Source organism: Mastacembelus armatus, chromosome 14 (genome assembly GCF_900324485.2).
Source record: "Mastacembelus armatus chromosome 14, fMasArm1.2, whole genome shotgun sequence".
NCBI classification, from domain to species: domain Eukaryota; kingdom Metazoa; phylum Chordata; class Actinopteri; order Synbranchiformes; family Mastacembelidae; genus Mastacembelus; species Mastacembelus armatus.
Genome location: NC_046646.1, coordinates 6,864,195 through 6,876,097, shown reverse-complemented (window position 1 = coordinate 6,876,097; position 11,903 = coordinate 6,864,195). Strand labels below are relative to the sequence as shown.

Genomic DNA, 11,903 nt, shown 5'->3' with positions numbered 1-11,903 from the left:
GACATGAGAACATTTTTAATTGTGTCATTGTCATGTGGAATCTACCATTAAAACATTCCCTCTGAAAGCACCTGTCAGTTTGAGTTATTTGAACGAAATTAAATGCAATTATAATTATGTACAGTAATAGTGACTAACAGGATTACTGCTGATCGCTGTCATTCAAAGTGAGAGCAGTGAGCCTGCTGTCCATAAATGGTCTACTACTGGAAAGCTCCTCCAGAGCCACAGAAATCATTATTTTACAGGCTCAGTTTCACTCCCTGTGAGCAATAAACTCAAATTCATGTGGAAAATTGGTAAGCAAATCAAATTATCAGGCGTTTTGTTTTTTGTTTTAAATAGCAAAGAACAACATATCAAACTTTTGGGCCTTAAATTAACTAAAAAAAAAAAGTTAGACAGCGTTTTGGTGTGAATACCCTAAATATCATCTTATTGTAGGTTTAGGATTATTTTAACATTAGTATTTATCTTCTGAGCCCTAAACCATACTAAGGGTTTGAAGAATCTGAATATTTTGATTCATCAACCAACTAATTGCATATGTAATAAAACACTACTGAACATCGAAAGCAGCATCTTTAATGATCTCCAGGTATACAACACAAATATTGCTGGGCCAAATACAAACAATAAAAATACAAGAAAAAAAAAAAGATTTTATTGCTTGTTTCGTGTTTTGTTACGACAAATTACAGGTTTTAATAAAATGTCTACAATACATTGATAGTAGGTCTGCTCCCAGATACTGCATGTTTGAAAGAAAACAAGCAGAGTCTAAGTATTCAAGATTTGTCCTGTTGTTAACACAAAGGTCAATAGTGTGATGAGGACATGAGCGGAGTCTCTGATAGCATCAGATTGCAGTCACGCCACAATAAACAGTCAACACATCAGTTAACCCTTCAAGTGTATGCTGAGTTTTGGAAAACGCAAATAGTCCTAAGGCTGCAAGGTTTTCTTCAGGGTTCTCTATAGAGCCACTGAATTTATGAAACAGAATTTAAAACTACAGCATCATGACTACATGTTTAGTCTTTAACACCCTGATTCATATCAAAGATTTTTTTCTGTTCATTCTCATATATAAAAATAAAGATCTTCTGATCAGAATCAGCATTTTAGTTTACAATGTTACATGTAAATCATGCTTTTATTTAAAAACAAAAACACTGTTAGCTAACATTTTTACAATCAACTGTGTTCAATGCTGTGTCTTTAAACCACAGAGAAAAACAAAATGGAGGTGCTAGGGTGTTAACTTCTTTCCCTTACTTATTCTTTATTCTGTGGTGTGCTTCCCCTGCTAGGTGAATCTATCTCACCTAAGTGGGGAAAGGTTGCAGCTAATCGCTGATGAAGAAACAGTTCTTGGTTTTTCACCCGATCTTTTTTATGACAGAAGCAGAAACATAACACCTCACTATTCTGTATCAGGATATCCTGTAACGGCTAAATAAAATCCCTCAGTGAAGAGTGGCAGTGTCCGAGATGTATTTTAACAAAAGCATATCGTAGATTTGAACTATTATAAAAAGTTAATTGCACATGAGGTAATTTTTACTAAGCACTGAAAATTGCTCATACATTCTTTAAAATTGTCCATATTCCTGGAAATGCTTGATTACAGTGTTGGTGATTTTGTTCAAAGATGCAGATGGCAGGAATAACAGATATTTTTTTGTGGTGGTATGATCCTACATACACACAATAAAAATTGTTTTCAAAGAAAGTGTTCAATAATGTAAAAGAAATAGATTTTTACCAGCATTGGTCCTTAAAACATAGAGAATCAAGTGGGTCCTGGACTCTGTGTCAGAGAGAGCAGGGGTACTTGGTCCATGGAGGAAGTCTACCTGTTTCATTTGCAAGTCTCCAGTATCTCTCCTTCAGGATGAATGCTGCTGCTTTGGGCTGCCTTTGCCTTGTGAAAATACCCTTTTTGTTCCCTACCACACGGGTGACCCCTGCAAATACAAGATCAGCAAAACAACATGTGAACAGATTGTTAAGAGCTATAGATGGGAGCAGTTAGAAGTGAGTAAAAATGGCTCTGAAGCTTTATTCGACTTCACTCAACTTTTGCTACATGTGACCAACATCATGACAGAAAATGCAGAATGATCCCTATTTTGACTTATCCTGCCTTCCATCATGCTATGCAAATGTTATGGTACATAACACTAACAAATCCTGCTTATTAATAATATTCCTGACAGTCTTAGTTTTCTGTTCATCTGAATCACCAGTCTCATTTGGATTCTGAGCTGCAGATATTATCACTACAAGGCTTTCACTCTTTCCATCATTATAAAACTGAAAATGTACATTTTGTGGTTACTATTTAAGCAGGTTGTACAGCTGAACAGTTCTGCATTAAGAAAACATCGTCAGTTTTCTGTAAGATTCTGTATGGTGGATTTAGTATTTTCTACAGCATATTTAGTATTTTCTACAGTATATACACTACCCTTCTACGATATCAAGGTCTTTCCAGTGGAGGTGCAGAGAACATTATGATGTTTGGATGGACCATGAATTCATGGGATACTAATCCAAATGACAGCAGGGTGACAGTACATCACAGCTAATGAGAAGTATCTGCCCCCAACAAAGTGTACCTCTGAAGTCTACCTGTACTCCCCTCTCAGGTGTTTAATGCAAAGTGTGCACTGTTTGTTTTTTGACCATTTAACGTCAGTGTGATGTGTGAAGTTAGAAACTGTGGAGAAAAGGCAGCAGTTCTGATTCTACAGGTTGTTGTGTACTGCAGCTGTGTTACCTTGGGCAGTCATGAAGTCTGCAAAGTTCCAGATGAGTTCACCAATAACATACTGCTTCCTTTTCTGGTCAAACACGTCGTGATAGTTCTGCAGGACTACTTTCTGGTACTCCTCAGTGAACATCATGGGCGGATCCTGCAAAGTGAAAAGAACCTGTGCGTTCATATTTTTGTGGGAAAATGTTTTACAGTCACAAAACAGAAGACAGTTGTGGTCTGACTTAGTGTTTAGCAACATCTGAAATACAGCAAAGCCTGTGAATTCTACCAGAAAAAAACAAAAAAAACAAAAAAACAAAAAAAACAGGAATATAACTGGTGGTGCACAACGGTTAATTGAATGCATATGTGTGTGAATCCTTACACTGTGAAGCCCCGACACCACATCTGCTCCATATTCACTCTGGATGATGGGTTTCTCGTACTTTCCAAACCAGTTCTCAAACTGAGTGTGGAGCTGGATGGGGATGACCTCCACATGGCCTGGGTCATGGTACCAGGAAAAATAGCTGTTTACACAGATTACATCCACATAAGGAGCCTACATACGGGACAAAAGACAAAATATGACTCTTCAACTTGCCCATGACGTTCACTGTTAAACACACACTGACTATTTTATGAATACAAATTACAAATAAAGATGATCATTTTACCTTCTTACATATTTGCTTTTTTAAATTTATATAGGTGCAAGAAATTTCCAGTAGTAGCAATTATTAAGCAAAATATTATTTCTCAAACTGTGGAAAAGGTTATATTCACCTTTTACAACATTTCAAATGTTAGGAACTATGTGGTGGCAGCCTTCAATCTGTCAAACAGTGAATTCATAGGTACTGTTTTCACCAGGCTAGAGACATGTAGAAATGAGTTGCTGCAAATGAATCAGTACCTTCATGATAACAAACATCACCCTCAGAGATATTCCTCCCAGCACAGGAATGTGAAAATGTCATGTCATTAAAGTAGTCAACAAGAGCTTCAGAACTGCAAACGATGACCTGCTCAAGGATATTTTAACAATTTGACTTGCAGCGCTGACAAGTTCTTACAATATTTCAGAATAATGTGTCTGATAGTGTTATCAGTATGTGTCCTTGAATGCCTTGATATGTTCCTACGTGTATTTTCTGCCAAACGTTCTGTTTTTTTTATGTCTGATGTTGAAAAGGTTGTTTTACTTACTTTTGTGTTTGCTAAGAGTTGCATCATTTATGATAAAAATAAATATATGACCTTAGAAATGTAAGTTGTAAGCATCTGATATTCTGCTACTGGGTAACGAACATGTTTTTTTGTTTAAATTCACTCTAAAGTGAATGTAAGTGAAGTGTTTTGCTGCTCTCTCATGCTCCTGTTTCTAGAGAGATATTCTGACCACATCTGACTTCACTGACTTTGGTGGCTGGCTTTGGCCAGAAGTGAAGGCTATTGCCTCTGTAACCACACAAACAGTGTCACAGTGAAGTGACACACCCTGGAGTACACAGCACAAAGTTATTTTCTCCCATTATGTAGTCTCCCCAAAAAAACAGTTGTAGTGATATGTAGTTATAATGTGTCAACAGATGCAACAATCAATGTGCCTGCAAATTTGACATTCTGCTGAAACTGTAAATATTCACCCCTCTGTCTCTGGCATAGTTGCTGTCTGTGATATATGTGACGGGCCGGGTAGGATCCAGAGCTTTGGTATATTTTATCAAGGTCCTGTAAGAAAACAAATGCGACTGAGTTGCAAATGTACAGTCTTCATCTATTCATAAAAGTATAAAACTGGTCCTTATCGCTGTAAACAAGTGACATACTTGGTGTAGAAAACAGATTGATCATCATTCACAACTGACTTTATATATGACTGTATGAATGATCATTTGATGAATGGATACAGTCCACACGGTGCAGTGCTTCATGTTAAAAAAAGATCAATACTTACTTGAAATAGTTTTCAGCAGGGGGCATCTCTGCAGCTGGCTCGTTGGCTACTGACCACATGACCACAGAGGGATGGTTCTTATCCCGACGAACAAGCTCATCCATGACATCCAGGTGATGGGCGAGGGAGGTGTTTCCAAAACTGCGACTAGATCATCAAAGCAAAAGAGACACATGCTAAGACGACAGACAGACACCAGACCCAGCCACCGTGTCAGGATACACACCAGCCCACACACCTGGTAATGGTTCTGCTTGTCAGTAACAGGCTAGCATGCTAATATCTGCAGGCTAACATGCCAACAATGACAATGCAAACATGTTGATGTTTACCAGGTATATTATTTTCTGAATTTACTATATTACTTTAGCTTGTTAGCATGTTAACCCTTAATATCCTAACACATTTGTCCCTAATGACAAAAAATGTCACCTTCCCAAAAGCTGCTGTAAAAACATTACATAATATTTTTTTCCACTTTAAACAAGTAAATCTTTTATAACTACTTCAGGCTGAAATATACATATAAGATATTAATTATATTTTTGAGGTTTTTAACCCTTTAAAAGGCCAGTATGTTTACATAGCTCCACAGTTTTTAATTGAACAAAATCACAAAAACTTAAATAAAATCCATAAAATACAATTCAAGGATTATCAGATGGGTCAATAATTGGCAGCAACATTGATTTTGATACATCATTATTTTTTCTGCAGTGTCAGATTAATCTTGGACACTATATTGATATATGACGATTTTCACTAGGTCTTGTCCTACTACAAGTAAAAGTTTTTTTCCCCACTAAATGCTTATTAACTTGAAAATAAAAAACTAAATGGCCACATCTTCCTAGGATCTCCTAAGGGTTAACATTAGCACTTAACCCAAAATGCAGTGGAGGCTTATAAGAATGACATTAGTTTGAGTCTATTTGATCATAAACCAACATATTGGACAAACAAAAAAATTTGACCCAGTGATGACAAAAGGTGAAGGGAATCATTATACACGTGTGAACCAAATGTCATGGCAATCCACCCTGCAGAAGTTGACATGCTTTAAATAAAAAGGTTTGACCAGTAGCTTAAACCTGGGGTCATGAATGTTTGAACAAAATTTTACCATATAACAGTTGTTGAGATATTTGTAACTAGACTAAAATGTTAGACCTGAACATATAGATCAACACTGCCAACCATACTGCTTTCATGCCTTTAAATTTTCTTACAACAAAAAGAGTAAGAATCACAACTAAACTGGAATATGAAAGATCTTTCTCTGGTTTCTCCTATGATGCTGACCTGTTTTCATTCAAATCAAACATAAATAAATAAACTAGATGTCAGATTTCACAATGAACTGGTGCTTAATGAAAACTGGCTCAATTCAATAATTAATCTATGTCTCGATTCTGCAGTTTTCCCTTCACTTCATGTTACATTTGGTTCAGATAACTAGCATTCGTTGCAGTTTTGCATCAGACTGTCTTCACTTAGACATGGCAGTTTTGGCATATATATATAGACAGTATATATAATATATACATATGTTTACACCACTGCACCTGAAGGTCACAGTGATCTGAGTGATCACACCTACATGTCTTTAATGCCCACCCCTGGGCACTCATCTATCACCACAATGCCATGTCGGTCGCACATCTGCAGGATCTCCTCAGCGTAGGGGTAATGGCTGGTGCGGAATGAGTTGGCCCCCAGCCACTTCAATAAGTTAAAGTCCTTGACAATCAGGGGCCAGTCTAAGCCTTTACCTCGAATCTACCACACAAGGTAAACAGAGGAAGAGAAGACAGGATTACTGGATTTACTTTATCCAGCTCACGTTATCATATATATTTATCAGAAATTGTCTGAATGTTAGCTCTGTAAATGTTAGAGCAGCTTCAAAGCCAAAGGAGACGGAGTCTCTCATTAAAGGTGCTGTTGTACTCACATCAGAGTCCTCATGTTTATTGACCCCATGGAAATAGAAGGGCTTGTTGTTGATCAGGAACTGGGTGCTGGTAACATTAACTCTGCGAATGCCAACTGGTAGTGTATACACATCTTCATACGTGCGTCTGTGATCGGCTGCCATTAAACGAACCTGGATGTCAAAGTAAACAAAGTAACTTTTTGTTGAGAACTCTGCCAAATGCAGCTCTTGTGGTGCAAGAATCTCACCTAGGAAAAACTGAGAAGCAAAAGCAATCAACATGTGACATCCTGTGAGAATATACAAGATAAAGTTATTAGCAAAAAGTTGTTTCTAGTAAGCATCCAAAACCTTTGGTACTGCAGGTTACAGTCTCTGTTCCTGTTATCAGGCTGCAACAGATCTAGGAAGAAGGTGAAGAGAAACTTCAACTAATGCACAGTGTATGAAAATGTACCATACACCAAAGGTAAACATTAAGCATTGATATTAAATTAGTTAATGAAGTTAGTTACCAAAATGTTCATGAGTTGTAAACATCTATAAAGGTCTTTGACACAATTACCATCTTTTATATATTTATTCTAAACACACACTAAACTAACATCTAGCAGGTGTCACTTGATAAACCAGAGAATTGACAGAAAGGATTAAATGTGAGAAAAAAGAAAGAAAAAAAAACTCAGGCAGGAATCATTTAACTCTTAGATCATGCAGCTGTGGTATCAGAAACAGTTTTATATTTCAGTGATGGTACATCCTGTTCCTCTTACTCATCATCTTAGGAAATACAAAACCACTTTTTACTTGTGTTACCTAATCACATAAATGGGGTAACATCAAAATAATACATAGAAATGAATTAATGCATTCAACCATCATGATATCAAACTATCCATCACTTAAGAAAATGTCTTCTATACTCTTCTTATAAAAAATATAAATTTGGTGGCTTTACATTATTGTATAATTATATACACATTAACTTCTCATGACTTTAGCTTCAACAAAAAACAGTGGATGTATTCAGTGTGTTATCTTATTGGTGGTAAATGTTCCACTAAGTGTGCTGTTCTCCCTCACGAATCAACTATAATTAATAAAAATATTCTTTACTTCATCTGCTTTCCTAACTACTCTCATAAAAGGTCACTTTGACATGTGTGTAAGGACGCTGTCTTACCTCCATAGAGTAAAGATAACCCGGGGTGTCATGCATCAAGTACGGCCACCACAGCTTGACATCGACTACTTTGAGCACTCCAGATGGCTCGCTGGAGGAGACCACACAGTGTCCATCTTTGTCCACTAAAGTGACCTTCAGGGTGGCTGGAGCGGCACCTTGGACTGATACTTTGTATCTGACTAAACCTAAAAAGCAGGGAAACAAGGATGCTTAACAAACAGACATGAACAATAAGAGAGCTGTTGTGTGTGATACATATGATGCCTTTTTATAATTTGGTAGTTTACTGTTTTACAAATGCTAGCGAGGTGTCGAAAGGGAACACATTAGTTGTTTCATAGTTTTTAGCTGCATTCATTTACCAGTGTTATCCGAGAAGTCAGTCACCACAGTGATGTCATCTACATAAGCCTTGGGGGTAGTGTAGAGCAATACAGGACGATGTATCCCAGCATAGTTGAAGAAATCAAAGTAGATGTTTTGCACAAAAAAACCATCAGGGTACCTGTTGGGTAATTACATATTACAGTTTTTCCCATTATCTGACACTCACAGGACACTACGGATTTTAATTTTACCCAAACACGATATAAAACTAGGAAGGTTATGTTGTCTGAAACAAAATCAGCTCATATCTCTTTAACAACAACTATTGCAGCTTCCTAAATGTGTCAGCATGACAGTAACAGTTAAAGTCCTAAAGTCCTGTTTATCAGACAAAACCAAACAATTAGAAGAAGTCATGTTGGGTGCAGAGGAACTGTGGTGTCTGTTTTCACACTAGTTTCTCAAATTCACCAATTACTCATTATTAATTTATACACTTTAGAAAATGTTTTTATCAAGTCAGGGAGTAAAACTAAGAAGAGTGAGGATGGTTACATGGTGCGGTCGGTCATGTGCTGGATTGTTCCTGGAGGAAGAGTCTGCAGGGTCAGGGTGTTGTTGACGGCGATGGTGATCCTGCACAGCATAGTGGGGTCCTTGCGGATTAAGCTGCCTATCTCAGCCTCAAATGGAAGATGGCCACCTTCATGCTCTGTCACTTTCACCCCATTCACCCACTGCAAAGGTACAGTCAGTGAGTGGATATAGAGGCACTGACTGCATATTTAACAGAAACAAAAAGTGCTCTGGCTCATGTGGTAGGTATATACAGAGGGTCTATGTGTCATATCTCAAAACTGCAACGAGTGACGCAGATGATTTTCATTTAGAGTCGAGTCCTGAGTTACTCACCACCACTGAATAATAGTGAGCACTTCCCACTCTGAGAACCACTCTTGTTCCCTCATCGGCGATCCAGCGTGTAGGCACCACTACCTCTCGCTCATACCACACCCAGCCAATGAAATCTCTCAGTGTGTAGTCCTGTGTGATGTCATTGTAGCTGGCTGGAACTGGCATGTCAATCACCGGGCCAGTCTAGGGAAGACAGAGCTCCAGTGAAAACACAGTATTTTAAGATTAAGATTAAGTTACCCTTATTAGTCCCACAAATGGAGAAATTCCATTACCACCCAAAGTGAACACACACACCGTGAACACACACCTGGGGCGGTGGGCAGGCTGTGCTGCGGCACCTGGGGGGCAGTTGGGGGCCCGGTACCTTGCTAGAGGGTCTCACCTTACTCGTGGTATTGAAGCTGGACTGGCTATTGGACTGCTGGCTATTGGACTGCTGGCTATTGGACTGCTGGCTATTGGACTGCTGGCTATTGGACTGCTGGCTATTGGACTGCTGGCTATTGGACTGCTGGCTATTGGACTGCTGGCTATTGGACTGGCTATTCACTCCATCCCACCGACAATTCCTGCTGGACCTGAGACTCATACCTGCAATTTTCAGGTTATAAGTCCGACTCCCTATCCATTAGTCCACGGCTCGCTGCAATTTCTGTCTAACAGTATCTATAGTTTTATTCAGGAGTGAGCTTGTAGTCAGTGGTAGAATAATAATCACATAAATGAAAACACCATGATAATAACAAGTGCTTAATATTTACTGGATTTTACTGAACCTTCATTATTTACTCCTGTGGTAATGGTTAATCCCATATTGGTCAGGACCACACAAAATAAATCTGGGTTACAAATCTGGGCCTATATATTTTTGGGACTTTTTTCTATATATGTGTTTTTCTTAGTTATAATTTTCCATCTTCAGGCATCAAAACAGCAGGAAAAATCACTTCCCTGCTCTGAGTGAGTATTCACATTATAATGACCTGACAAAGTAGACTTTACTGTGAGTATTAACTTCACTAACTGGAAACACTGGAAACACTGCACCATGGTATAATAATAGTTTCAGTAATTAGATAAACCTGACACCTGCTGACAGCAGCAATCCGTGTCCTCACTGCTCTAATATTCCTACAGCACAGGGAGCTTTCACACTAAAGCAGTAACTTTCTGCAGACTTTCATTTTCTTATACCATTATAAGCGACTGCGGTTCTCGTTTGCAGCGCCGGTATAAGATCTAACCAGAACGACCAAACAAACAAACAGCCAGAAAAACAAAGCGCTTTGTTTTGTTAGCTAGTGCCCCGCTCACCTGCTCCAGGCGGCTTTTGTACCATGCCTCGTCGAAGCCCTGGTTCCTGTCTGGGGACTTATCCGCCCTGAAGACCCACAGCCCGCTGAGGTCCTTCACCTCTCTGGACGAAGACTCTCGGGGGAAGAGCATCCCGGTGTTCAGCACACAGACCGCGTCCGACACAACGCAAAACAGGCACAAAACACGGATCGCCCAGTGTCTACCGGAGGAAGGCATCTTTGACCGCTCGGTAAATAACTCCACGCGGCTCGTTCCTGATTTTGTCATATGACCTTGGCTGTGGTCATGTGACGCCGAGCGGCTTCCCAGGGGCGGGGCCAAGGGGGCGCTAGCTCAGCTGATTGGTCCATCCAAGTTCCTACTCATTTTAAATACAATTTACATTTAGTGCTTTATGGTAAGACTTAAAGAAATACATTAACAATATAAAATCTTATCTGCTAAAACGGAATAACAATAGCTGGGTGATCTACAGGTATGAAGACTGGTCAGTGTGGAGGTGGAATGGACTAAAGGAAGTACCCATAAAGTAGTGGACATTAAAATGAACAGCTTTCCAAACAGCACCTGACAAAACAGCACAGGTGTCTGTCATTGCTGACTCAGTGACACTGGGAGTTTCTGAGAAGTTTAACGCTCAAAAATGTCTTCACCAAAACCCACAAAAGAGCCTACATATTCAGCTTTAACTAAAAGGTAGGACATTATTTTTATTTAGCCCCTCTCTACATCTCTGAGCTGTATTATGTGCCTGTCCTTGAACATACATGAATGCATTAGCCACTGGGATGCTGGTGTCTTTTTGTGGTGTCTCATGTCTCTTTGTGGTTGTCTTGTGTCTCTTTAGGGTCGTCTCATGTCTCTTTGGGGTCTTTTAGGTGAACACATTGGAACTAGAAACATTAACCCTCAGAAGTCTAGGTTTATTTCCTATCTATCTATTGATCATGCTGGTGTGACCGTAGACTCCTAAAGGTTAATGATACATGATCATGATGGTACATGAATTTAATGTTTAAAACTTATATAAATAAAGTTAATTAACTCCTCTGTAAAACGGCTGGCAACATGTGGGACACTTGGACAAAATGAAGGTGGAATCAATTTATGATTCTACACATTGAATGGCAGAACAATTTCATATTAATGGATTAAAAATAAAAACATTTCAAGTGAAAGTCTGGTTTTAGTTTGCACTCCATGGTGTATTTAGTCTCTTTCCAAACGCAGCTCAGTAGTTACAGTGGAGACGCTGTCAGACACAGAAACAAAACCACCTCCATCTCACTTGCTCTCAACTAAAGAACTGGAGCAACGTTCAAGAAGGGAGAAGTTTTAATAAATCTGTCACTCAAGTTTTACCAGAAATCTTCTTCACAAAAATAAAGTTGCACGAAACAAACTACAAAATAGTCTGAGCTGCCTACATATGTATTTCTGGCCAGATTCAACTCAACCTGGCCCCACTCCCACGAGCACCGTAAAGAGGAGAAAG

General features: G+C 38.8%; 1 protein-coding gene across 1 annotated transcript; it reads right to left on the bottom strand.

Moving 5' to 3' along the window:
* Nucleotides 1–568: 568 nt before the first annotated feature.
* Nucleotides 569–10,680, bottom strand: gusb (glucuronidase, beta). Its single transcript, XM_026329171.2, has 12 exons — nucleotides 10,406–10,680; nucleotides 9,086–9,271; nucleotides 8,729–8,910; nucleotides 8,209–8,351; nucleotides 7,844–8,031; nucleotides 6,679–6,831; nucleotides 6,325–6,503; nucleotides 4,725–4,871; nucleotides 4,414–4,498; nucleotides 3,150–3,326; nucleotides 2,786–2,921; nucleotides 569–1,970 (listed from the first exon to the last, which is right to left on the bottom strand). Exons 1-12 carry the CDS (start codon nucleotides 10,673–10,675, stop codon nucleotides 1,819–1,821), a joined length of 1,998 nt encoding a protein of 665 aa, XP_026184956.1. The 5' UTR covers nucleotides 10,676–10,680; the 3' UTR covers nucleotides 569–1,818.
* Between the last annotated feature and the right edge of the window lie 1,223 nt (nucleotides 10,681–11,903).

Excerpts from the sequence above, each read along its gene's own strand:
- gusb (XM_026329171.2), bottom strand. The coding sequence starts at position 10,675 with ATGACAAAATCAGGAACGAGCCGCGTGGAGTTATTTACCGAGCGGTCA. Across the intron at positions 8,352-8,728 it reads CACATGACCGACCGCACCAT|GTACCCTGATGGTTTTTTTG; the intron begins GTAACCATCCTC and ends ATTACCCAACAG. Across the intron at positions 2,922-3,149 it reads TGGTGTCGGGGCTTCACAGT|GATCCGCCCATGATGTTCAC; the intron begins GTAAGGATTCAC and ends TTCACTTTGCAG.